Source organism: Petaurus breviceps, unplaced genomic scaffold (genome assembly GCF_028583685.1).
Source record: "Petaurus breviceps papuanus isolate PSGF00001 unplaced genomic scaffold, PetGlider_PUasm1.0 37, whole genome shotgun sequence".
NCBI lineage: Eukaryota > Metazoa > Chordata > Mammalia > Diprotodontia > Petauridae > Petaurus > Petaurus breviceps.
Window position 1 is genome coordinate 39,136,722 of NW_027186296.1, and position 26,938 is coordinate 39,163,659.

General features: G+C 43.7%; 1 protein-coding gene across 2 annotated transcripts; it reads left to right on the plus strand.

Moving 5' to 3' along the window:
- Positions 1 to 1,893: 1,893 nt before the first annotated feature.
- Positions 1,894 to 26,938, plus strand: RASL12 (RAS like family 12). Of its 2 annotated transcripts, XM_069098299.1 has the most exons (6): positions 1,894 to 3,127; positions 6,132 to 6,197; positions 6,314 to 6,370; positions 15,905 to 15,978; positions 17,989 to 18,179; positions 25,009 to 26,938. In XM_069098299.1, the coding sequence occupies exons 1-6, from the start codon at positions 3,010 to 3,012 to the stop codon at positions 25,382 to 25,384; spliced, it is 882 nt and encodes a 293-aa protein (XP_068954400.1). In that variant the 5' UTR covers positions 1,894 to 3,009; the 3' UTR covers positions 25,385 to 26,938. The 2 variants fall into 2 exon arrangements, with proteins under 2 accessions (XP_068954400.1, XP_068954401.1); XM_069098300.1 differs by lacking the exon at positions 6,132 to 6,197 and having other exon boundaries at positions 1,923 to 3,127.

A 26,938-nucleotide genomic window follows, 5' to 3' on the forward strand; every position in this document is an offset into this window, starting at 1 on the left:
ACTGCTACTACTGCTGCTACTACTACTACTGCTACTACTGCTGCTACTACTACTACTGCTACTACTACTGCTACTACTACTGTTGCTACTACTACTGCTATTGCTGCTACTACTACCACTGTTACTACTACTACTACTATGTAACATTTATATAGCACTTTAACATTTTCAAAGCACTTTACACACTGTATATTATTTCATTTTATCTTTACAACACTGGGCTGTCCCAGGTTAAATGCCTCATCTAAGATCAAAAAGCTAGTAACACTAAGTTTGTGGCAAGGACTTTGGCTTACTTAACTGTCTATCTCCCCCCTACCTAGGTCAAATGATACATTAATAATGAATCTTTTACCCTACAAGGCAGGGTAGTACTGGGGAGGCATGAGGTTTGAGGTGAGGAAGGGAGCAGTGTGGGTAGGTAAATGGAAAGAGCCAATGTGTATGGTGGAAAGGATAAGAGGAAGGATCCAGCTAATTGCAACTGGGTCCCCCCAGTATCTTTGAGCATCTTCCTTCTCCTCTTCCTCTTCTTCCTGTTCCTCCTTTTCCTTTTTTCCTCCTCTTCTTCCTCATCTTCCCGCTCCTTCTCCTGTTCCTTCTGCTCCTCTTCCTCCTCTTTTTCCCCCTCCTCTTCTTCTTCCTCCTCTGATCCTATGCCTTCCTAAGGAAACCCTGTTCTTCCTCTTCTTTAACAAAAATGGATAGAGGCAAGGAAGCCCCAGATTCTCCACTGCCCAGACTGTTGGAAATGAGAAAGTAGTGGGCCTTGGGCAAGGAAAGAATCAGGTGTGTTTGGTAACTAACCCACACTCTCAGCTTTTAAATCAGAGGTTTTTGATTGGGAGATATGATTTTAGTGGTTATTCTCAGTTTCTCAGAGAACTCCATGGAGAAAATCACTGCCTCTTTTAACTTCCAAGATATAGTGGAAGAGGAGCAGAAGGAACAGGATAAGGAGCGCGAAGTCTCTCTCACTCCGTCTCACACACACTCACACACACACACACACTCACACTCACACTCTCACACTCACTCACACTCACACACACACACTCTCTCTCTCTGCACAGCCCAGGACAATTTTCCCAACTTGCAATACCCGAACGACAGCTTTCTTCATATGTACCTAACTTTTAGAACTGGAGTCAACTTTTAGAAGTCTCCTAGACCAAGTCTCAGCAAGTGACTCAGGGAACACTCAGAAAATAAAGATAGCTTGCATTTATATACTCTTCAAGTGTTTCACATTTGTTATCTCATTTGAGGCTCCCAACAACTCCACAGATAGGTGCTATTAGCTTCATTTTATAAATGAAGAAACAGACTGGGAGTTTAAATTACTTGATCGGTCCACCTACCAGCTTAATATAAGTAATCAAACCAGGCAGGTAGTGAATAACAGAACCAAGACTCAAGGCCAGATTGTCAGTATTCCAAATCATGCACCATTGCTTGTGGACTGGCATTTTCTTTGTGAGGCTTCTCCATTGGTAGGGTCCTCTAAGTTTGTAAGATCCAGGCCTGAGACCATCTATCTGCCCATGGAGAATGGTTGAAAGGTCAGATGGGATTTGGTTCTCCCTTCCCCTCCTCCTCCAACTCAAAGAGAAAATCCCTGGCTATTAGCTTTTTAAGCAAACCCAGCCAGACTGTGAAATATAAACACATTCCTCCCAACACCTTACAGTCTTAATAACAGGGATAGTTTGTAATGATCTCCCAGAGACACGGTTAGATTCTATAAATATTCATGTAGCTCTGTCCATGAAAATGGTTTTCCTTTTTGGATGAAGAAGAGTTCATTACAAGAAACTCGGACACAGATCTCGCCCCACCCCCACCCCCCACCCCTTTGGGTTCCTTTGCCTGTGTTCCCAAGGCTGGCTTCCTCACAAATAAAATGGGACACTTAGAATGGACGATTCTCTAAGATCTCTCCCAGTTCTAACATGTAAAGGATCCATTAGTTATTCGATTTTCCATTTGAAGGGAAGAGACGTCTGCAATGAGGGAGCTCTGATTTATATCTTCTTCTCTACCCTACCTCTCACACCTTCCCACTCCTACCCCACCTCTCACTCCAACTGCCCCAACTTAGAGTTGATGGAATGAACCCTGGGCAGGAGGAATTCTCCAGCCCAGAGTCAGGAGAAATTCCAATCCTGATGACTTTGGACAAGTCAGGTCACGTCTCTGGGCCTCAGTTTCCTCACCTGTAAAATGGGAACAATAACCCTCTTTAAGGTTTACCAAGGCAGGGCAACCCAACATGACCTCCTCCCTCCCCAGTACACCCATACGCTTTCTCCGGGAGATGCGCCCCCTCGGTGGGGGGAGTCTGCAGTCCTTACAAGGAGTTTGGCCACAGCTCCAGAGGATGGCTCCGCCTGCCCCGTCTTCCTCCTCTTTCCCCCGAGGGCCCCAGCCACACTACAGAGGGACCGGGCAGACAGCATTGAGCCGGAGCTGGAGCTGGAATTGGAGCCCAGAACCCCAGAGCCCAGTGGCCACGTCCAGTGCCACGGTGGAGTCAAGGTGTGGGGTGGCGGTGAGGAAGATGGGAAGGTCTTCTCCTGCCAGAATGCGAGAGTGAACCCCAGCGTCCGCAGTCTTGGCACGGTCCCCCGTGTTCCAGCTCTCCCTCTCGGAACAGGCGGACACCCAGACGGGACGCCCCCGCAGCGCTCCGGGCTCCCAAGAGTCTGTTTCTTGTCCCCGACAGCTACCGAGCTAAATAACCTGGGGACTTGGGCTGGAGCCGCAAAAGGGGCACGAGCGCCTAGGGAGATTGCCTTTACCTGCCTGCTCCAGGGAGCGTTGGCAGCCTAAGGTTTGTTGCAACGGAAGAACTCGGTGTTAAGGGAATCCCCTTTGGCCTCTTTCCTCCCTCCCCAACTCTTCCAGGTGAGCCTGCCGCCCTCCGGTCATCCACTGCTAGTGAGCCTCTGTCACTCTCCTAGAGGCGACATTCCGCCCCTAGGGGTCCTCTGCCCTCTGGACTTGGTCATGTCGTCCGTGTTTGGCAAACCCCGGGCTGGGAACCTTGGTCCTGAGCGCCTGGTACACAGTTCGATCCCCGAGGTTAACGTGGCCATCCTGGGTTGCAGAGGAGCCGGGAAGTCTGGTGAGTGGGGTGGGGGAAGAGAGCAGCACTGTTGAACGCCTACCTCCCAGGGACTCCCCCAAGCAGGTATAGATAGAGGTCTGTCCTTTTGTGTAGTGCTTAATTGGCAGGCCACTGTAGTCCTTTCACACCTTTTTCTATCCCAGTGGAGAGATGATGGCTTTTCTCTTTCCTTCTACTCTTCCCTCCCAATAGGATCTGAAGAATGACACCAGGTGGGGACACCTATTCAGGGCCTGCCAAGGCCAGACCTTCAAGATGGGCAGATTCAGTCACTGGAGGGGGATAAGCTCCTGGAGAGACAAATAGGGCTTTTGCTGGAGGGTTTTAGACAATGGGACAATTGGAGTCATTTGGGAGGCATCTTAGAGAGTCAGCCCAGGCATAGAGCTGGCCTCAAAGCCAGAAAGAACTGAGTTCAGGTCCCATCTGGGATGCATACCGGTTGTATGACCCTGAACAGGCCATTCAGTGCTCTAGGCAGCTCTCTGAATTGTAGAAAAATCGATTCCTAGGACTGGCCTTATCTGCATGTTCCCTACAACAAGGAAATCATGGGTCCAGTAACTCTCTCCATCTCCATCCCTTTGGGAGATACTTCTATGGCAGGTCTGACCAAGGTGAATGGGAGTTTCATTGTTGTCTTTGTATCACTATCACTGACAAATGATAACTTAAGAATGTTTGTTAATTGATTATTTGAGGGGATGGGAAGGGCTGTTGAGAGAGGAGGAGAAATTGTGGAAGCAAAATGCCTGGGTTTTGAGAAATCCAAACTCTTGAAGAAACAGTTTCTCCTTCTTCCAGAGGACTTTCCTACCTAACACTGTTTGCTTTCTTTAATGCACTTATCTTGTATTATTTCCTGAGTATTGTAGTTATCTGGGTTTATCTTATCTGCCAACTGCACTGTAAATCTCTGGAGGGCAAGCATCCTATCTTATTTAAACTTTTATCTTCCCAAGCCGTCAATCAATCAACAAGCATTTATCGAGTGATGACTATATGCCAGGAACTACGCGCTGATTTCTGGGAATGCAAAGAAAGGCAAATCACAAGTCTTCCCCCTCAAGGAGCAGACCTGTAATAAATGTACCTTGAATTGGAATTTTGAAACAGTGCAAAAGCAGCTAGGACAATTGGAAGTCTGCCTTACACCTTGGCTAGGCCCAGTCAGCAGTCTGTCTCTGAGCTCTCTATGCTCACTCACCATTTTTAAGTTTCCAGTGATGAGTGGATGCTTCCACTTATGCCCAATTGGGTCCTTTTCGCCCTTTTGACCTGTGATGGGTGAGCAGACCACAACTTCGAAACTGGCATCCTGGTATAGAACAGAATTGGCACCTGGTTTTCCTGAAGCATGAAAAGTGGATAGAGAAGTAGTGAGGTATAAGGTATGGAGAACTGACCTCAGTGCAAATAATGATGATGGTAGGGGTGGCTAGGTGGTGAATAGTTCACCAGCCATGGAGTCAGGAGGACCCGAGTTCAATTCCAGCCTCAGACCCTTAACACTTACTAGTCATGTGACCTTGGGCAAGTCACTTAACCCCACTTGCCCCTCCAAAAAGAAAACAAAATCCTGATGATGATGATGGTAACAGTTAACATTTATATAGCACTTACTATGTTCCAGACACTGTCCTCATTTTATTCTCACAACAAACCTAGGAGGTAGGTGCTATTTTATCCCCATTTTACAGATGAGGAAACTGAGGCAGACAGATTAAGTAACTTGCCCAGGATCACACAGCTAGTAAATTCAGGCACAGCACTCTATCCACTGTGCCACTTGGATCAAAACTTTCTTCTGCTACCTACTGTGTCTCTCTGGACAAGTCGTTTAACTGTCCAGGGCTCTAGGCAACTCTCTAAAACTAAGTTGCAGAGAAAGTGCTATCCTGGATTAATAATGGAAGTTGCATTATCTGAAAGTTTCCTAGGACAACAAAATCGTGGGTCAAATCCCCATCTCTTTCCTCCAGAAAAGGGTTGTTCTCACCCTCACTGGCAGCTTTGCCTGTCTGAGAGAATGTCCTTTCTGTATTTTTGGAAAACTGCCTATTGTGTCAAAGCAGAACATATACTTTTTTTTTTAATCGGAAGAAATTATCTTCTTAGCATTGAAAATTAAGATGTTAACTCAGGAAAGAATTCTATGGCATCATTTATTTTGCCAACTTATAAAAATGAAAGAATTTAAATTTTCAAACATGTATTCCCTAGATAGTAGTTTGCAAAAATCATGGAGCCTTCGAATCTTGGGAAAAAGTTTTAAGAAGCACTTAGAAAAGCACTCAGTTAAGAAAATATACTACTTCTTTTTAGAGAACAGTCTAACATCTGACCTTGCATGACTAATTTCAGTACCCAGAAATGTTGATTTTGCTAACTGATAAATGCACTTCATATGTTGAAAAATTCATTCCAAAATTTTATGTTCCAAAATTTGTTCCAAAAATTTTATATTTAATGAAAACATTCCTACTGGGACTTTCTATAGTCTGGTGTTTTTACTCCAGTAAACTTGGACCTGAGAAGGAGCGAGGACTAGAATTTTAAAATCAGTCTATCTTGACCACAGGCTGGGATTTATCTCAGGAAAATAGAGGTTTTATAACCCTCCTGAGGTACTGTCTGAATCTCCAGCTTTTATCTTTTCTTTTTGGTCCCTTTGCAAATTTGAGTCAAATTCCCACTTCACCACCCTGGTGTGATTTCTCTACCCTAACCCTAATTCCGAACTAACCCTAATCTTCCCTTGTTATGTTTCTCCAAGCAAATGACTAGGGAGACTTACAGTTTCTTGGCTTGTCCAGATTTTACATAACTCTCACCATATCCATCATTTGCCCATGGTGTTTTAATCCCTGGTTTTTTTTAAATCCCTAGTATTACTAGAGGGACATGTGATCTCCTTGCTGATTCCTTTGGAATGGGTTGAAGAACTTAATGGTGCCAAACCCTCTTTAGTGGTTTCTCTATCTCTTTTTTCTCCCTGCAGAGCTGGACTGTCCATCGTGGGGAGTCGGAGAGTGGGGGAGGAGTGGGGTCCAGAAGGATCAAAATGGTTGGTTGTTTCTCTAAAACATTCACATGCTGGCTTCCAGTGAAAAGAGCCTAATACGGCAGGAGAAGATTGAAAAAACATCTTTGTTTGTTTATTTATTTTTTTGCCTCTTGCAGCTTTGACTGTGAAGTTTCTGACCAAGCGGTTTATCAGTGAATATGATCCTAATTTGGGTAAGATACTCATTTATCACTTTCCTTTCCCCTTGTTTCTGTTAACAGTGACTCCATCCCTGAGTGTTCCCAATTAGACCTGATTTCCAGTCACCCCTCAAGATGATCCCTAAAGCTATGGTAGGGGGAGGCAGGAGGAGAGGTGAATTATCAAGATAAAGTGGGAGAAGTAGAAAGAATACTGGTTCATGGATCAAAGAACATCCATTCAAATCTTGGCTGTCCTGCTTTATTATTTGTAAGACCTTGGGCAATTAATCAATCAGCCACATTTAACGAGCTACTACAAGGCAGACTCTGGGCTAGGTGGGGGAGACACAAAAACAAAAAAGGAAGCAATCCTTAAGGACTTTACAAGCAAGGAAGTCACGTTGCCTCTGTGGTCCTCAGTCTCCTTACCGACATACTGAGAGAGCTGAACTATATAATTTTTAATTTTCCTTCTAGCTCTAAATCTATAACCCAGTGGTGTAGGCTCAGGCCCTGGCTTCAGCACTTACAATTTATTTGGCTTTGGCCAAGTCATTTTGCTTCTAAAGTGAATTACAGTTTTCTCATCTTGAAGGGGTTGGAGTAGACAGTACTTCCCAGCTATCAAATCCTACCAACAGATTAATTCACTAAAATTAATTTTTTGAGGAAGGATGTAGCAGCAAGCACCCCAAGCTCGTCCTCAGGGTTTGCCGCCCATACAGGTTCTTGGATCTGCTTTGTTAAAGGAAAGCCACTCAAAATGGGTTAACAAGCTTACTTTATCAGTCAGACATATATCGTTTACCTTGTTCAGGAGAAAAGGTCAGCACCCTGAACCTCAAAGTATACAGGCATAATTATCAAGACAGAAACATCAAGTAAACAGATTTCCAAACTGTCCAACCATTACATCCATACCCAGTCAACATCTGGGTTTCCACATTCTGGGTTTTTCAAAGCCGGGGGACTCTCAACAACGGCTTCCCAGAATTCAGATCAAATCACAGAACACTTCTCAAAGTGAGTCCCAAAACAAAGCTACACATCAGGGCTTATATAGCCTTCTCCTGGCTCAGAGAATGTAACAACCTTTTGGACCCACTGGCCAATCAAAAAGTATCTACTGAAAAACAAGCCTCCCCCACCCCAGGCTTCAGGTGCACATTAGCCTAGGGGCAGGGAAGATCTTTAAATCTGCATTTCCATTACAAAGGAATAAACTGCTTCACAGACAGTGTTGACACCTATGTTGAATCTTCTTCCCTGACTGGAACTGACACTCTTTTAAAGGCTAAAAGACTTTGCTTTAAAATATAAGGAAAGGAGTGGCTAGGTGGCGCAGTGAATGGAGCACATGCCCTCTAGTCAGGAGGATCTGAGTTCAAATCCGACCTCAGACACTTTATTACTTGCTAGTCGTGTGATCTTGGGCAAGTCACTTAACCCCAATTGCCCTGCCTTCCCTCTGCAAAAAAAACAAATACAAGACATGCTATACAGTAAGAAGAACTTTTAAAAATAACTGTATCAGAGTTTATGCATTCAAATGAATGTGGTCTTAGAGAGACTGAATGGGGTGGTTTAAAGACCACTAGACTTGACTCAAAACTGCAGGATTTTAAGGTTGGAAGGAACCTTCGAGATCATCTTGTCTAAACCTCTCATTTTGCAGATGAGAAAACTGTTTTTCAGAAATTCCAGCTATCATCTAATCCCCCTTTCCCTTTTACAGCTGAACTCTTAGAGAAAGCTCTCTCTCTACACCCCCACTTTCTATTTCCTCACCTGCTACTTGTTTCTAAAACCCTTTACAATTGGACTTCCAGCCCGTAACTCCACAGAAGCTGTTGACACTATCTTAATTTTTTAATCTGATGACCTTTCCCACCCCACCTCCCCATCCTCATCCTTCTTGATCTCTCTTAAGCTTTTTACAATGTTGAGTATCCCCTTCTCCAGGATATGATCTCCTCCCTTTAGATCCTATGACACTTTCCTCTCCAATTCTATGTCTCTGATTGCTCCTTCTCAATCTCCTTTGCTGGGTCATCTTCCATGTCCTGGCTCTTAACCATGGGTATCCCCCTAGGGTATTTCCTGGACCCTCTTCTCTCTCTCTAGCCTACCCCACTTTTGGTCATTTTATACAGCTCCTGTGAATTCAATTATCTCTACACAGATGACCACCAGATAGACATGACCAACCCAAATCTTTCTCCTCAACTCCACTTCTACATTGCCAGCTCTCTGCTGGACATCTTCACTAGGTAACCCATTGGCATCTCAAATTCAGCATGTCCAAGCAGAGCTTATTGTCTCCCCACACCTCCCTAAAGTGACTCCTCCTTCAAACACCCCTGTTTCTGTTGAGGACACTTCCTGTCACACAGATTTACAACCTCAGGGTCAATCTTAGCTTTTCACTCTCACTCACCCACCATGTCCAATCAATCGGCAAGTCTAGTCAATTCAAGCTCCACTACCTTTTTCATATCTCCACCCATAAGGCTATCACACTAGTTCAAGTGCTCATCACCCCTCACCTGGACTACTTTAAGAGCCTACTTGCTTTCTCTGCTTCCACCAATCTTTCTCCTCTCAAATCCATTTTCCACACAACAGCTAAAATCATCTTCCTAAAGCACAGATCTGATCTTACAAGATCACGGCTCTGCTCAGGAATCTTTAGTGGCTTTCCATCTCCTGAAGGATAAATTGCAAATTCAGTTTGGCTTTTAAAACCCTTTATAATCTGACTCCAGTCTACCTTTCCAGATTTTTTTTCACACAGTCATGTACTCTGTCTTCTAGCCAAAGTGACTGACTTGCAAACTCCTCACTGCATGTCTTTGCACTGGCTTTCTCCAGGCAATCCCTCCTTACCTCTTCTTAAGATCCTTAGTTTCCTTCAAGGGTCAGTTCAAGTGATACTTCCTACTGGAATCCCATCTTCTTTTCCTCTTCCTCCTTCTCTTCCTCTTCTTTCTTCTCTTCTTCTGTCATTTCGACTCCATTTGGGGTTTTCTTGACAAAGGCACTGGAGAGGTTTGCCATTTCCTCCTCCAAAGCCTTTCTTGACCCTAATTGTTAGTGTTTTCCTTCCTTTTTATTACATACTTTAATTTATCTATTTAACTGTTGTATAGGCTGCCATCCCCCAGAAGGTAGGAACTGTTCGTCATTTTGGTCTTTCTGTACTCAGGCCTAGCTCAGAGCCTCACAAGTAATGGACTTGTTGAGGTCCATGCACAGCTATTTACTAGTTTCAGCATCTGAATCTGAATTTCCTCAGCTATAAAATGAGGGTGTTAGGCTGGTTGTTCCCAAAGGTATCTTGCAGCTCTGACATCCCTTGAATATAGAAATATATCTCAGAATATTGTTGTCAGGATCAAATGAGATGATGAAAATGAAAGCCCTTTGTGACCATTATTTATAAGTTATAAGGTCAAAGACTTAGAGGTCATCTTGTCTAAATTACTTCAATCTTTGGCCTTCAGAGATCCTTATGTGTGGATTAGTAGTTCCTGTTTATAACCCCCTCATTTTAGAGATGAGAAGACTGAGGCCCAGACACTTGACTAAAGACACACAGGTAGAAAATTACAAAACTGAGATTTGAACCCAGGACCTTGGACCTATTTCATTTGTTTTCCCAATGGTATTGCTGTCCCTGCTAATATTTATGCTCCTCCTGTGAATTTTCCTCCCAAACTAGTTTCCAAACTACACAAGGAAATCAGTCACTTGACTTAATAGTCATACTATGTACCTTTTTAATTGGCCCTGAAATTTCCACCATTAAAGTACTTGCTTCAGGTTATTAAAACACCATTCACAAAGATTCAATGATTTTGTTAGTCCTGTTTGGGTGAAGATTTCACTCACTCATGGCAAAATAAGCCAGTCTTCGAGGGTGTATGACTTAGTAGATAAGTCCTAGGGAAAGCTGGGAGTCCTTTAGAGATGAAGTGGCTTGCCCATCACACAGCTAGTTGGCATTAGAGGTAGGATCTGAACTCAGGTCTTCCTGCCTCCAAACCCAAGCACTCCACCCACCTCTTGGTGTATTTAAAGTTCATCTTGATTACCTGAGAAGAGTGCATTAGCCTATCGATGGGCATAGTCCATATTGCTAACCTCATTGTTGTGATGTTCAAGTGCCAGAAATGGTTTTTAATTATTATTATTTTATTTTTATTTTAATTATTAGTCACCATTAACAGTAGTCTGAATTAGAAAATAACAAAATGTTTAGGGATGAGAGGTAGTTTAGTGATCATCTCCCAACCCTCTTATTTGATGAGGGAGGAAACTGAGGCCCAGAGATGCTAAGATTAATCAATAGAGCAGGGCCCTAAAGGAATGTGACATGGGGCACGCCAGTGTCCTTTGCTTTAAGGGGGAGGAGAAGGAAAAGGTCCAGATGTGGGCTGTTTCTTGGAGAGGGCAGGCCAGGGTGGATTGCTGGGAGGGAAATGTGAAGACAGTATAAACCTGGAGTGAGAAGGACGCTGAAAATGCAGGAATGACTCCAGAAGACACATTCTGCCCACTTTATAGTTTCACCCAAAAATAGCTGTGCCAGGGAGTATAGAGTACAGGGCATTTTCCTCTTCTCCCTATCATATCTAGGGCCCTAGAAGGAGCTCAGTCTCAGAATTAAGTTTTCAGTAGTGTTAAGTAAGGGTTTGGGGAGATGGAGTGTGTAACCTTGGTGGGGAGTGGAGGAGGGAAGAGGTACAACCTGGCACACCCTGATGAGACTATGACTGTGCTATTGCTGCCCGGAGTGGACCTGAATAGAACAATATGGTGCTAGGGAACACGACCAGAGGTGGGCTAGGCAGGAGAGGAAGCAAGCCAGCTCTGCCAGGGACAGGGCTGGGCAAGAGAACAAGGGTGCATGAGGCCCTTGGCAGAGTAATACAGCCAGCTCTGTCTAAATGATTCTCTTTAAGCAAAAGTCCCCCTGTCCCACCCTAGTTGCAGGTCCCAGCTCCACAAACTCGGTCTTATTTGGTGGTTTGAGCTTCACAATTAAGTCTGGAGGTCTGAATGGAGGACGGAGTGAGTCATTGGAATGTAGGAGGGAGTATTGACCTTGATCCTTGTCCCCCTGACTCCGTGACTTGCTCAGCCTGGGCATGTGCTCCTGTGCTCTTTATGAGGTCAGTACCACGCCATGGCACTTCTGTCTGGCATACCAGCGCCAAGAGGGGCCTCCAACATTCTCGCCTTCCTTTGCTGCCTAACAGAGCTGCTAGGTAGGAGAGTCTGTGACTTCAAGAAGAAGAAATGAGTTCCTGACAGAAGTGAATAATAACAATTTTCTTTTTGGTTTGGACCTCTTTCATCCATAAAGGGATCTCCCCATGTGGAAGCTCCCTCCATCTGTGCAGACCAGTAAAGTTTTATAGTCTTATAGTAATTTTCTAGTCTTGAAGAGCTGCCTACATAAGAATCCCTGTGGGCCAAAGGTTGACTTAATTGTAAAATATGATGTAATATATGTTTTATTGCATTTTTACTCATTTTGTTAAATATTTCTCAATTACATTTTAATCTGGTCCAGGCCTACTTGAGTGTTGTGGGCTGAATGTGTAGTTCTTTAACACCTCTGATTCTATATATATTTGAAATATATACTATTCTATACTTGAAAAGAACTTACACCTATCTCCTTGGGTCCTCATAAGATCCATATAAGGGAAGGAGGGGAGACATTTTAATGCCCATTTCACAGCTAAGGAAACTAATGATATGAGAGAGATTAAGTGACTTGCGCCAAATTACAGAGAGCCAGAATTGGAGCCCGGTCTTTTTCCACTGAGTCATCTCTAAAGAGCAATGAGTCTTTGGATAGCTATCTGCCTTCTGTTTTCAAAAACTTATGGCTACTTTCTGCAGGGAAAAAATCATGAAAGTTTGAGAAGCAGTATTTATATTACTTTAAGAAGCTTTGCTAATATATAATATTTTTTTCCTTTTGGGGGGGTGGGGGAAGGAGGCAATCGGGGTTAAGTGACTTGCCTAGGGTTATGCAGCTAGTAAGTGTCTGAGGCTGGATTGCAACTCAGGTCTTTCTGATTCCAGAACTAGAGTACCACCTGGCTGCCTCAGTATGTGATACACACACACACACACAAACACACACACAAATATACACATATACATACATACATACAGACACAAATACACACATATGTATATATGCATGCATGTATACATAAGCACCCAGCCTGGAGTCAGGAAGACCTAAAGTCACTTAATCCTGTTTGCCTCATCTGTCAAATGGCAAAGCCCTCCATTATCTTTGCCAAGAAAACCCTAAATGGGGTCACGAAGAGTGGAACACAATAGAACAATAGCAAAAATAGAATATGGTAACTGAGAAACAGAAGGATGTGTCATTGGCCTCAGAGAGCTCATACTCCAGCCAGAAAACAAAGCAAACACCAAGAAGAAAACAATGAGAGATGCAGCGGTATAGAGAAAAGAACAGTGAGAGGCTTTGGAGTCAGAGGATCTGGGTTCAAATCCTGACTCTGTTACTCATGTGACCCTGGACAAATTTCTTTGCCTCTCTGTGCTCAGTTTCCTCAACTGTAAAATAAAAAAGAAACAGAACAGAACAGAAACAGGGGCATTTGAAAGAGGGGTAGCTCTAGGGAGGAGAGGGGAAGATAACTTCTGTTTTGGATGTGTCGAATTTGAGATGCTGATGGCTCTCTAGTGGAAGTGTCCAGCAGGGACAGACCTGGATTTGAGGAGGAAGATTAGGGCTGGCCGTGTAGGTTTGGCAGCCATCTGTGGAGAGATGATCATTGGCTTCATGGGAGCTGATGAGATTACCAGAAGGTGGGGAGGGTAGAGGGTAGATTGGATACTCTAAGGACCCCCTCCAACTCTAAAGTCTGTGGTCCTAACCAAAGGCCACACTGTGTGGGAGAGACTGTAAGTGTCCTGGGACCTTAGAGGACTGGAGGAAAGAGCATGGGCTGGAAAGATCACAAAACCCTTCCTGGCAGGCAAGGGATTTGGGTTTGATTTGGGCCGTAAGGGATGCATAGGATGCCACAGGACGAAGAACACCAGAGGGGAGACATTCTCTTTCCAGTTGCCAAAGTTTGTGGCCTTGATCGTATCGCCACTTCCTCACTGTCCCTCAGGCCACATATCCAATTAGTTGCTCAACTGTGTCTTTTTAAAATCCACTACATCTCTGGTCTTCTCTCCCCATACACAGCCACTACCCTAATTCAGGCCCTTTCACCTGGACTATTGCAATAGCCTTCTAATTGGTCTTCCTGCCTCAGTCTCAGGTCTCCATCCTTCACACAGCAGCCAAAGTGTTCCTAGAGTGGGGGCCTAGCCATGGCACTCTTCCACTCAACAAACTTCAATAGCTCCCCATTATCCTTAGAATCAAATATGAACCCTTCTTTATGGGATTTAAAGCCCTTCACAGCCAGGTCTCCACTTATTTTTCCAGATTTATTTTAAGTTACTCCCCTTCATACACTCGATCCCATCAATCTGGCCTTATACCTCATTCCTGAAACTGCAGTTCCTTTTTATGCTTGAGATCCCTAGAATGCACTCCTCTCCTACCTCTATCTTTTAGACCTACTACCTTCCTGCAAGACTCATTTGAAGTATCACCTTGGGGGTGGCTTGGTGGTGCAGTGAATAGAGCACCTACCCTGGAGTCAGGAGGACCAGCCTCAGACACTTAACACTTACTAGCTGTTTGACTTTGGGCAAGTCACTTAACCCCAATTGCCCTGCTTTCCCCCCTCCGAAAAAAGCAAAAAATGAATAAATAAAATGAAGAATCACCTTATACATGAAACCTTTCCTGATCTCTTCCCTCATTGATTCTCTTTGAAAATGAAGGTGTCAGGTCCTTAACAGGTGTCAGGGCCCCACCAACAAAATAATATCTATTTGTATGTCACTCATATGTACAATAATGTATCTGTTTTGTATATAGTAACATATGTACCTATTCTCTCTTTTATCCCCATAGAATGTAAGCTCCTTGAGAGCAGAAACTGTTTTATTTATGTCTGTACTCTAGAACCTAACACAGTGTCTAGCAAATACTAGGTGCTTGATTAATGTTTGTTGATGGATTAACTGATGAGCAAAGTCCCAGTGGTAGGAATGAGACTGTGGACCTGATTTCTTGCTACCTTCTTAGGTAACCACTCTCTAATCTAAGACATTAATCAGAGATTAGGTGTTAATGTGTGCTAATAGAGTCCTGCCTCCCAACATACTTGCTATGAATCTATAAAGCTTTTTGGGGGGACTCTAATGGTGTAATTTCATGCACAGGCTATTGAGAGAAATTGGGGGGGGGGGACTGTCACTCAGATCACACTGGATAAGTGATTGCCTACACTGCCCGTGCATGAGGCTGGGATCTCTTTTGGAGAGGAGTAAGGAGACAGGAAGCATACCGGACAGGCAGATCTGGGTTCAAACACAAACTCTGATACATCTTAGTTGTGTGTTGTTGGGTTACCCATTAACCTCTCTGAGCTCAAGTTTCCCCATTTGTAAAATGGGGTGTGGATGGACTAGATGGCGTCTAAGGTACTTTCTATCTTTAGATCTATGGTCAGATGCTGGAGGCTAGGTTTAGGTCCATCCATGGACATGTGGCTCTGTCTCTGTCTCTCTGTCCCTGAGCATGCTTGGAGGGATGGAGGAGTAAGCATCTCTGGCCAGGGTTGGCCCAGTGTCTTTGTGAGACTGCACAGGGCACCTTGCCTGTTTGAAAGGTCCCAGAAGACCTCATTGGGCCACTTTGGCAGGGAAATAAAACAAGCTAAATGAGATGTGAAAATCTAGGGACAGCTGTTCTTGGACCAAATATAGTGAAGTATTTGAGGACATTTTTTCCATTGGATTTCTTGTCAAATAATCACAGCTATTTATATAAGCCCCCATAGCAGGCCATGGATGAGGATTGTTAATGATTTATGCAAAGCTCGTGTGTTTTCCAGGGCCTGACTCAGGCCCTTGTCACGCACATCCAAACAATGGCCTGAAGGGTACTTTGCTTGGAGTGTCACAGGCAGGCAGAGGGGAGGTGAAATCATGACCACTCCTGCCCTCCACTCAAATGGACGGAATTGCTTCTAGGAAGGGCTTTGTTCAATGGAAATGAGTCTGGAGGCAATGTGAACCTTAGAGAAGTTCTTGCAGGGCTGGCTTTTTGATTTGGACTGGGGCCTATCATTTTATTGGTAGTAGGAATGCCTGGTATGGAAACTCTAATTGTTAAGGCTTTTAGGGCCTTTCTGAAGAGCTACAAGTAAAGCAGAACACCTGTTTATGACTGAAAAGTGGTGACCCTCACAACAGTAGAAAGCATCCAGGCCTGATGACTCAGAGTCAGTGTCCTGGATGGCACCCCAAACCAACCCATAGGCCTCTGATCAACATGTGATAGAAAGCAAGAAAGTACAGGTTTTCTACCTCCTTACAGTCCTTCCACCCCCCACCCCCTACACACACACTGATATGCCCAATGCTTCTGTATTTCAGAAGACACCTATGCCTCAGAGGAGACTGTGGGCCAACAACCAATCCTCCTGAGAGTGATGGACACTGCAGATCAGGTAATGCTGAGGACCCTCATCCTAGAATTAGCCTGGCCTGAGTGTGGCTGAGAGGCTGGGACGATGAATCCAGAGCTGGAAGGGACCTTGGAGTTGATTTAATTCAACCATATTATTTTACAGGTGAAGAAGCAAGACCCAGAGCAGTCATCAGGCCTTTTCTGGACAGTCATTAGTGATAAGCACTCATTATCTCTCAAAGCAATGGGTTGACTTGACCAAAATCACATAGCTCATAAATGATAGCACCAGGATTTGATCCCATTCCCTCTAAGAAGCCTTGGGCACTGGATAAGGAGTGGGAGGGAGGAGCATCACAACATTCATAGCCGAGATGAGGATTTCTTGGGCTGGCAATAGTGGTGGTCAGAGCACAGGGTGCTAGTCCTTTGCAGCTTCTACATGGGTGACCCTGAACAAGGTACTGACCCTCCCTGAACCTCAGTGGCTTTCTATAAAATGACATCATTTATGGGCTTCGGTTTTCACCTTTGTAAAAGGAGATAATTGGACCAGTTCTGACATTCTACATGTGAATATTCTGGCCCTTTGAGATCTAATTTAAATCTAATCTAAATCTAGATCATTTTAGAACTTTCTATGTTCTAAGGACCTTCCAATCTCTACTAGTCTACTAGTTCAAAGGTCCTTTCTGCTCTAAAATTCTGTGCCATTTTAAATGGAACATTGGCTGAATGATTAGAGTGCCCACTGGTCCTCGGAGATAGTAGTTACTGGGCCAGTGATGGTGAACCCACCTGGGTGATGGGTAAGGTATAAATGGATAGTTAAGTTTCTCTTAAGCCTCACACACACATTCCTGTACCCACATACACATGATAATAAATGGACGTACAAGGATTAACATGTACGCACCCACGAATGCGCATACATCCAGCAATTATTCCCCTCAGCAAGGGTTGTTGGGTCTTTCTGAAAGGCCTTGAGCAATGCCATATGAGGATAATTAACCTGAAGAAGAGAAGACTCAAGCAGTATATGATAGTTTTCTTAAAAGTATTTGCAGGGCTGTCATGTGGTAGCTAGGTGGTTCAATGAATAGAGCATGGGACTTGGAATCATGAAGACCTGAATTCAAGTCCTACATTAAGATACTCAATGAGTTGAGTGACCTTGGTCAAGTCACTTGTCCTCATCTGCAAAAAGGGGATAATAATGCCACCTACCTCCCAGGGTGTTTGTGAAGATAAAATAAGAATATTTGTAAAGTGTGTTGCAAACCTTAAAGCACTTTATAAAGATGAGGTATTGTCATCATTATAAAATAGACATGTTCCGTTTGAACCCAGGAGGCAGAAGAAGGAACGGATGGAAATTGCAGAAAGGCGAACTAAGATTTAACCTAAGGAAAAGATTCCTAAGCATTAGAGATATTCAAAAGTGGAAGAGGGTGCTTTGAGAAGTAACAGGTTCCTCTTTACTAGAGGTGAAGGCTGGATGATCACTTGTGGTCTATTGTAGCAGGGAAGAATTTAGGTGTGGACTGGACTGATTGTCCTCTGAGGTCCCTCCCCACTGTAATTCTGCAACCACACTTTTTTCTTTGCCCTTCAAAGGGACTTTGTGAGCAACACAAGAATCTTAAAAATATTCCTAAAAACAAGCCAAAGTTGCAAATTGTCTGTTCCAAGCAAGATTTCCAAAAAGGCAAAATTATATACACACAGGCCATCCAGTGCTGCCTGTGGATGGTCAGGTCTCAGGGTTGGTGACATTAGAGCCTTTGGCTGCTGGCCCTCAGGATCTGATGTCTGCTCTTCTCTGGCAGGAGAGGGGACAATGTCCCCTTTCATGCCAAGCCAAAACTAGATTCAAATGTCCCTTTGAAATGGGCTTAGTGGGGAACAATGTACAAAGGCCCAAAGGGAGGAGAGATAGGACAGGGGCAACTCAGGTGAGGGCTGAGGGCTGGGCACTTGGCCTCTTCCAATCTCAGACTGAGGCCTGGGACCACCCTGTGTCTCATCTGCTTTTCTCTCTTATTCCCAGGATGTTCCCAGAAACTGTAAACGCTACCTAAACTGGGCCCAGGCCTTCCTAGTTGTCTACAGTATAGACGATCGCAGAAACTTTGAGGGCTGTAGTCAATACCTAGAGATCATCGCCCACCATGCAAAGGAGACTCAGCATGACTACCCTGTACTGCTTCTGGGGAACAAGCTGGACATGGCCCAGTACCGGTATGGACCCACAATCTATTTGTCTCTCTTTAGCAGTCAGACAGAACTAGGTAGCAAATCTGATGGCCTTCAGTCAGAGAGTTTTACCACCTGAGAGACGAGGCAAGGAGCAGAACCCTTTGGTTACAATGCTCTCTGATCCATAAAGAGTCCACACTAGGTAGATGGAGCCATGGGCATAGGAGGTCAGCATTATAACTATGTAGTGACATGTCTCTCTACCATCTATAGAATGTAGAAATCTAATACAGAACACACAACTCGGCATTGAACATGGTGTCTACATGAGGCAGAGATGTTGTGGGGGGAGGGGACAGGGAGATCCAAGATTACAGTTGAGGTAGCCTGTCTTCACCGTGCCTACTGGACAGCCAAAAAAAAAAATCACAGGGCATAAAATCTAGTATGTGTTTAAGTGCCTGTATACCATAATGCCTCTCTTTGTCAAGAACCTGGTAGGCAAGACTCTGCTATTGTCCAGAGTTGAGGGGGGAGGATGGGGAGATGGGGAGAGGGACAAGGGGATGTTTATGCTCTGAAAGAGGTAATAGTCATTTATTCATTCACTTTATAGGGGCCACCCTGCCTCCTACATCCTCATTGCTTGTTAGTTACTGTGGGTATTTGAGCTTCTAAAACCCAGTTGTCGGATAGGAAGGATCCCTTTTGACTTGGAAAGAATACATTAAGCAATATAATGAAAAAATTGCAGGCCAAAATAGGTATGGAGGTAAGAGATGAAAGCTTCACCTTAAATGAGTTTAAATCTCTGGGCCTAGTCAAATTATGTCCCAGATTGCTTCAAGAGCTTGCAAATATGCTCCCAGAGCCACTGTAGATATTCTTTAAGAAATAATTTCATAAATTAAAAAGAAATAAAAAACAATCAGACCTTAAGGGAAAAATCCATAAGTTTAAAATAAATTTTAAAAATAATAAGACCTTAGGAAAAAATACATAAATTAAAAATAAATTTTAAAAAATCATATGGGGGTAGGGGGGCAGGGAGTGGGGAACAGGGAGAAACCATGACAAATGGGGAGATATGCTAGAAGGGGCAAATATTGTTCCAGTTTGCAAAAGGTGGAAAAGAGTGCATCCTGGAAACTAAAGCTTGAAAATTCTGTCAATTTAAAAAATATATTTATATTTAGAAACCTCGCAGACTTTTAGAAGGTAATGCAATATGCACCAGGTGCCAATATGAGTTCACTGATTAGCTTCCTTTCCTTTTAGGAAAGGGTCACTGGTTTAGTAGATGACAGATGCCATAGACACGGTGTAAGTTGATTTTAGCCAAGCAATGAAGTTATTGTCATCCTCCTGGATGTTAGCTGGATAGAACGATTACATTTGCCGCTCTTCTTTCTGTGGAGAGGTAGCCACAATGTACTGGCACAAACAGAATTTGAAGTCAGTAATTGGAGTTTAAATTCCAGGCCTGCTGCTTGCATGGCCTTGGACAAGCCAATCTTCTCTGGGCCTGTTTCCTCATATGTAACAAAAGTTACATGTGAGGAGTTAGACCAAGGGTTGGCAAACTTGGTTGCCTTCTGATTGTGTACAGCTGGTGAGCTAAGGATGGTTTTTACATTTTTAAGTTTTTTGTTGTATAATAAGGGCAGCAAGGTGGCAAAGTGGATAGAATGCCAGGCCTAGAGTCAGTAAGACTCATCTTCCTGAGTTCAAATCTGGTCTCAAACTGTGTGACCTTGAGCAGGTCACTTAACCCTATTTGCCTCAGTTTCCTCATCTGTCAAATGAGCTGGAGAAGGAAATGGCAAACTATTCCAATATCTTTTCCAATAAAATCCCAAATGGGGTCACAAAGAATCAGACACGACTGAACAATGAACAACAATTGCATTCTAAAAATCTCAAAACCATTCTTCGCTTAGCTGTACGAAATCAGACAGTAGGCTGGATTTGGCCTATGGGTCATACATAGTTTGCCAACCTCCGAATTAGAGAATCTCTAAGGACTCTTCCAGAAATAGAGCATATTTCACCCTCACCTAAAGAGAGGTCACTAGTAGAATGCCACAAAGCTCTTTTCTGAATAGATATATAGATTTGGAGCTGAAAATATAGAAGTTATCTAAGCCCCTCATTGTACAGATTAAGAAACTGAGACCCAGATAGAGTAAGTGACATGCCCAGGGTCACATAGGTAGCAAGTAATGAAGTCTCTCCTATCTTGGTCCTTTCCTGTTCAACAATTTTATCAGTGATTTAGATGAGGATATAGAAAGTATACCCAACAAATTAAACATTTTATTGATATCTTTTGTTTTATATTATCTTTATTTCTAAATATCTCCCTTCCCCCCCACCAGTGAATCTTGTAACAAAGGATTTTTTTAAAAAGAAGCTCGACAAAATGAACACATCAATCAAATGTGCCAGTATTTCTGTGCCCCATTTCTGCCAAGAAGGGGAAGTCATGCCCATCAAGTTTTCAAATGAAAACAAATTTTCTTTCAGGTGGCACAGAACTGTAAAGGACTTCTGATAGAATGGAGTTGGAATCATGATTAATAGGCTGAAGTTCTAGAACAAAACCAATAATACAAAATGTTGTATTTTGGGAGGAAATGTGAAGTTCTGAATTTAGAACCAAAAAGTCAATCACCCAGGTTTGAGAAAGGGAGACTTGGCTTGGTGCCAGTCATTCATTCCACATCCTTTCCCCCCTCCCATCCCAGGTCTTGTTACTGAACAAAGGTTAGTGGGTCAGCCAGCCCAATCTCAGGCTCACAGTCCCCTCTGTGCTCAGATTTGGCTGAATGGAAAAAGGTTGAGGGGTCTTAGTTAACCTCATACTTAACATAATCAACACTTTGATGTAGTTACTTTAAAAAACTAGCAAGGACAGCTAGGTGACACAGTGAATAGAGCCTGGAGTCAGGAGGACCTGAGTTCAAATCTGGCCTCAGACACTTAACACAAAACTAGCTGTGTGACCTTGGGCAAGTCATTTCACCCCAACTACCCTACCTTCCCCCCTCCAAAAAGCAAAAACCAAACCAAACAAAAAAACTAACAGTCTTAGGTTCCATTGGTAAAAATATGGTGTTCTGATAATAGATTTAAAATAACATCAATAACAATAATGACCATGGTAATAGTATTTCTATAGCACATATTTTGTGCCAAGCACTGTGCTAAATACTTTATAAATATTATCTTGCTTGATTTTCACAACCACCTTGCAAGGTAGGTGCTATTATTATCCCCATTTTATAGATGAGGAAACTGAGGTAAACAGGTTAAGTGACTTGCCCAGGGTCACACAGCTAGTGAGTGTCTGAGGCCAGAATTGAGCTTAGGTCTTCTTGACTCTAGGCCCAGTGCTCTATTGTGGTATTTTGCCATCTCGCATTACAGGATATAATAGTCTTTGGCACTCTCTTCTGATCAGACCACATATAAAATGTTGTGTTTAGATCTGGATTCCACCTTTTTAGCAAGGACATTAAAAAAATAAGTGAGAGTCCAGAGGAGGGTGTAAAAAGAGCTAAAAATCATGTCTTATGAAAAATGGTTCCTGGAACAAGGGATGTTTAGTCTGGAAGAAGGAAGATCAAGGAAAGGAAGATATTACAGATTGTTTGAAATATTTAAGAGGGTTATCCCATACAGAAGACAGCTTTGGGAAAGGCAGCATGGGTAACAGATATAGATAGAATGCTGGACCTAGAAGTTCAGCAAGACCCGGATTCAAATTCTGCCTTAGACATTTACTAACAGTGACCCTGAATGAGTCTCACTTTGGGTTTTGTCATTCCAGTACATTTACAGTATTTCAAAGATCAGAGAAGATGTTGTTAACTGCTTTGAAAAGCTTAAGTGGCCATGTAAATGACAGTTATTATTAATCCAGAGTAGATTTTTCCTGTCTGGGGAGGCTAGAATTAGAACCACCTAGTGGGAATTCAGGGGGATGAATTTTGACTCAATAAAACAATGGGTGTTTCAAAAAAAGAAAGAAGGGGAGTAGGGAAAAAGGGTGGGTGGGAAATAGGGAAGAAAACTGAGGAAAGGGAGACAAGAAGGGAAAGAGAAGAGAGAAAAAGAAAGGAAAAGAAAGAGAGGGAAAGGAAACAAGGAAGGAAGGAAAGAAAAAAGGAAGAGAGGGAGAAAAGAAGGAAAAGCTTTAGCGCAAGTAGAGTTACCCTAAAAGAGAATGGGTTACCATATGACACAGTGAACTTCCCATCTCCAGAGGCATTTTGGGAAAGGCTACATTCCATAGTTGTTCTTCAGGTACATAGAGGGGATTAATTCCTACACTGTGTGAGAATTGTGGGTTAGATGATTTCTATGGCTCCTGCCCACTCGAGAGTTCTAGGACTCTGAATTTCTCTTAGCTAGTTTCTGATTCTTGGTTGTCACTGTTTTATGATCCCCCTCTGTGTGTGTGGAGGGGAGGGGGACTTCACTACTGGACCAGAAGAGCTCAGGGGCCATTGAGTTTTCACATATAGCAAGTCAACTTTGCTTCGCCTGTGTGGGATAGATAGATATCGACTTTCAGTTCGATGGCCCCTTTCTCTGTAATGGATACACGGAGGTCATTTCACTCAGAACTACCTATTTCTATTGATCTCTTCCTCCCCCTCTGATTTCTTCTGCTCCAGGCATGTCAAATGCTCGCTGAAGGAAGGAAGGGAGGAATTTCTGATGTCAGGGCATATTCTTGGCAGAGATTTCTTCAGTCTAAAAGCAGGCACTCATTCAGTCCACCTCCCTGCCCCCTTCCCATTCCAAGCCTCATTGTTGAACAAGGGTTAGTGGGTCAGCCAACCCAATCTCAGGCTCACAGTCCCCTCTGTGCCCGGAATTGGCTGAATTGGATGTTAAGTGATAGGCGATGTAAGACTTTTGAGTTGTTCTTTCTTATTCCTTCTCTTCTCCACAATCATGTCTGTTATCATTCCCATATTGTTTCTAACGATCTTTCCCAGGCCAGGCTTGTGGGGACTGTGTAGGATGAGCCTAAGGAAAGCTTCAGTCATTATGCAGAGGAATTTTAACCTTGAAAACTTGGCCAAAAGATCTTTGGGGCCAGGCACTTAATATTTTCTCTTTGCTCACTCGTCTCTCTTCCCCACCCTATTCCCACAGCTCTCATGACTCCTCTTCCATGGAAGAAACAGGAAATAAAGTCTGAGTTTAGCTTGGTATATTTTGGAGGGAGCAGAACCACTTCCTGTTCTCTGGGGGAAGGCTAGACCCCTGGAGATGTTTTAGCCTGCTTAGTAGGAGTAAATGAGCCATGTTTCCTGCTAATCTCTTCCTGTCCTCCTCCTCCCTACTTCTCGGTGGTAAGGATTAGTTCAGACTAATTATTCAGTCTGAGTTGATTTTTTCCCACTGCTTTGATTGTCGGTAATCGATCAATCATTCTCATCCTCCCCTTTCCCTTGTACCCTATGCCCAGGAATTGGATACAGCAGAGGACTAAATGGTTTTGGGAGAGGTAGAATAATGCAGTGGTTAGACTACCCGACCTAGAATCAGGAAGACTCATCTTCCTGAGTTCAAATCTGGCCTTAGACACTCACGAGCTGTGTGACCCTGGGCAAGTTATTTAGTCCTTTTTGCCTTAGTTTCCTCTTTTGTAAAAAATGAGCTGGAGAAGGAAATGGCAGACCACTCCAGTATCTTTGCCAATAAAAACCCCAAGGGGGTCACCAAGAGTAGGACAAGACTGAAAAATAACAACAAAAACAAAACAATTCATAGAGATTGCTGCTCACTCTGCCTCCCCATTCTATTTTTATTTTATTTTATGGATAGCTCTTGTTTTTACATCTTCATTTTCAAATATATTGTCCTCTCTTCCCTAGCCAAAGAACCATCTCTTGTAACAACTAAAAAAGAAAACATAGAAGGAATAAAACTAACCAAGCTATCAGCTGGGTTTGACAGCCTTTGCAGTATTTCACATCCGTAGTCCCTTATCTCTCCATTGAAGGGCGGAAAGTACATTTTCTTGTCTCTTCTTTGTGGACAAGCTTGGTCTTTATAATTACATATAATTGTGGTCTATATCATTCTTGCATTATTCCTAGGGATCTTTCCCAGGCTCCGGGTTATGGGGACTGTGTCTTTATGGTTCTTTTCATTTACATTATTGTAGTCATTGTGTACACTGTTTTCCTAGTTCTGCTTACTGCATTCTGAATCAGTTCGTATAAGCCTTCCCATGCATCTCTGAACTCTTTACCTCTCCCACCATTCTCCACTTCATTCCCATCCCTCACACCCTATATATAAATTACACACTAGTGACTAATCTTTGAACTCTAAGAACTATGTAGGTAGTGTGTTTAGTGGAAAGGACATTAGATTTATGGTCAGAGGTCCTATGTGAAAATCCCAACTATGCCATGTACTGCCCATAGGACCTTGGACAGGTCACTTCACCTCTATTGGCCTCAGTTTCCTCATATGTAAGAAGGAGAGAGTAGGACTAGGTAACTTCCATCTGATCCACAAATCATCTCTTTTCTCCCTCTTCCTCACCAGACTCATAGGATCATAGATTTAGAGCCAGAAGGACCTTAGGTCATCTAGTCCAACTTCTTTGTTTTATAAAGGAGGAAACTGAGGCCCAGGGAGGTTAAGTAATTTGCCTGAGGTCACACAGGTAACAAGCAGCAGAGCCAGGTCCCTGACTCCAACTCCAGCATTTTTCCCTTCAGCACTATGGCCTCCAGGATTCCAACCTGCACTCACACCAGGGACATGTAGCTAGATTTCCCCCTTGGGGAAGGGTGGTTTGCTCCTAAACATTCTCACTCTCTTCTGTTCTGCTCACTAGGCAAGTCACCAAGTCTGAGGGCATGACTCTGGCCAGCAAGTTTGGGTGTCTGTTCTATGAAGTGTCTGCCTGCCTGGATTTCGAAGCGGTGCAGCATGTGTTCCATGAAGCCATTCGGGAGGTGCGGAGGGAGCAGGAGAGGAGTGCACCCACCAGGCCCCTCTTCATTTCTGAGGAAAGGTCCATTTTCCATCAGGCCCCCCTCACTGCCAAGCATGGCCTGCCTAGCTGCACCTTCAACACCCTTTCTACTGTCAACTACAAGGAGATGCCTACTGTGGCCCAGGCCAAGCTGGTGACGGTCAAGTCATCCCGGGCCCAGAGCAAGCGCAAGGCTCCCACCTTGACCCTATTAAAAGGCTTCAAGATCTTCTGAGCCCTTGCCATCCACCCCACCCCCACCCCAGGGGGTAACTGTGTGAGAGGCAAAAGGGGGCAGTATGAGTCAGAGCAGTCCTAGGGGCAGCTAATAGAACTGTACCCATCAGTTCAGACTTTCAGGATAAGGGACGGAGCCCTTTGGGGCAGACTCTCCCCCTGACTGACTGGTTCCCCCACTCCCACCCACCCCCAATTTACTTCTGGAATTAGAGTTCCAGGGTTGTTGGCACTGAATTCGTTCAGCTTGACTAGGGCAGCTCCCCACAAGGCAGTTCACAGCCCCCTTGTCAGGAGGGTAGACCGTGTGTGTGTGTGTGTGTGTGTGAGATCTTTTTCCTGCAATCCATGAGATTCCAGTTTCCAAGGTAACCGAAGCAGCTGTGACCTCGGAGGATAACAGCTGGGGGCGGAGTGTGAGGCCAGTCGCACAAACATACCGAGTGAAACTTGAGGAATCTCTGCCTTTGAAGGCTCTGCTCCTCTTCCCCACCCTCTCCCCCCACTCCACTTCCTGCCTCCCACCCTAACTTCGGGAGTTACAGTGGCCAGATGTGGTCCCTGAAACACAACCAGGAGCTGTGTCGTTTGCTACAAAGTAAAAGATTCTCATTCTCTACCTATGGGGGAAACTTTGACCTTCGAGGGACCCCTGGTGGAAAGAAAGAGAAGAGCAACTGTTGAGTTTGGCCCGACATAAGGGAAACACTGGTTTGCGGAACAGAGACCTGAGGGCGTACCACTGAGCACTCGTGGTCCATACCCATGAAAGGCCGGAGGACAGACAGTGTGGTGCCTGGAACATAACGGGTGTTTGACTGAAACACAGCGTGTGCCCCTCCATCTTGGGTTAAAATAGACCATCAAAAGATGACTTGAAAAGAAAACAAGAAAGCTCATAGAGGAAAAGCAATCTGAAAAGTGTATGTGGAAGAAGGAAGAGCCCTCCTTTATGCTTAGGTGACAGTGGGAGAGTTTGCAGGCTGCTTGTATGTGGGTATATGAAGCTCTGGTCCTTTTTTTTTTAGCATCCATTTCTAAAGCCACCTCGTTCTTTTTCATCTTTGAGCCACTCTCCACAGATCCCACAGGCATCTTCCAATAGCCTTTCTCAGGACAGTTTCCTACTGAAGCCATACTAGCAAAAAAAAAAAAAAATCCTTAAGGGAAAATAACACCCAGAACTAAAAATAATGCATTGATGACCCAGAGAGCAAACACCATACAAAGTACCATTACCTAAACTGGCTTGGATTTAGAAATGCATTATACCAAATCACAGCTGTGCTCAAGAAGAACTCTGATCCTTAAAACATTTTTTGTCAACAAAACTATTATTTTTCCATAAGTTATTTGGCCCTGCCTCTATAACTTAAGGGCAATATGAAAGAGACTCGTCAGAAATGTACATCTTTAGGGTCAGGCCACTCTGTATATACAGCTCATTGCAGTTTTGTTCACATCTGTGTGCATTTAACCATTTGAATACATATGCAAGTTTTGTTGAACACTTCTGGAAACATTTTAATAAAGAATTCTTAAACAAAAATAA

Coding starts and splice junctions, on each gene's coding strand:
- RASL12 (XM_069098299.1), top strand. CDS start 3,010: ATGTCGTCCGTGTTTGGCAAACCCCGGGCTGGGAACCTTGGTCCTGAG. Junction 15,979..17,988: donor TGATGGACACTGCAGATCAG/GTAATGCTGAGG, acceptor TCTTATTCCCAG/GATGTTCCCAGAAACTGTAA. Junction 18,180..25,008: donor CTGGACATGGCCCAGTACCG/GTATGGACCCAC, acceptor TCTGCTCACTAG/GCAAGTCACCAAGTCTGAGG.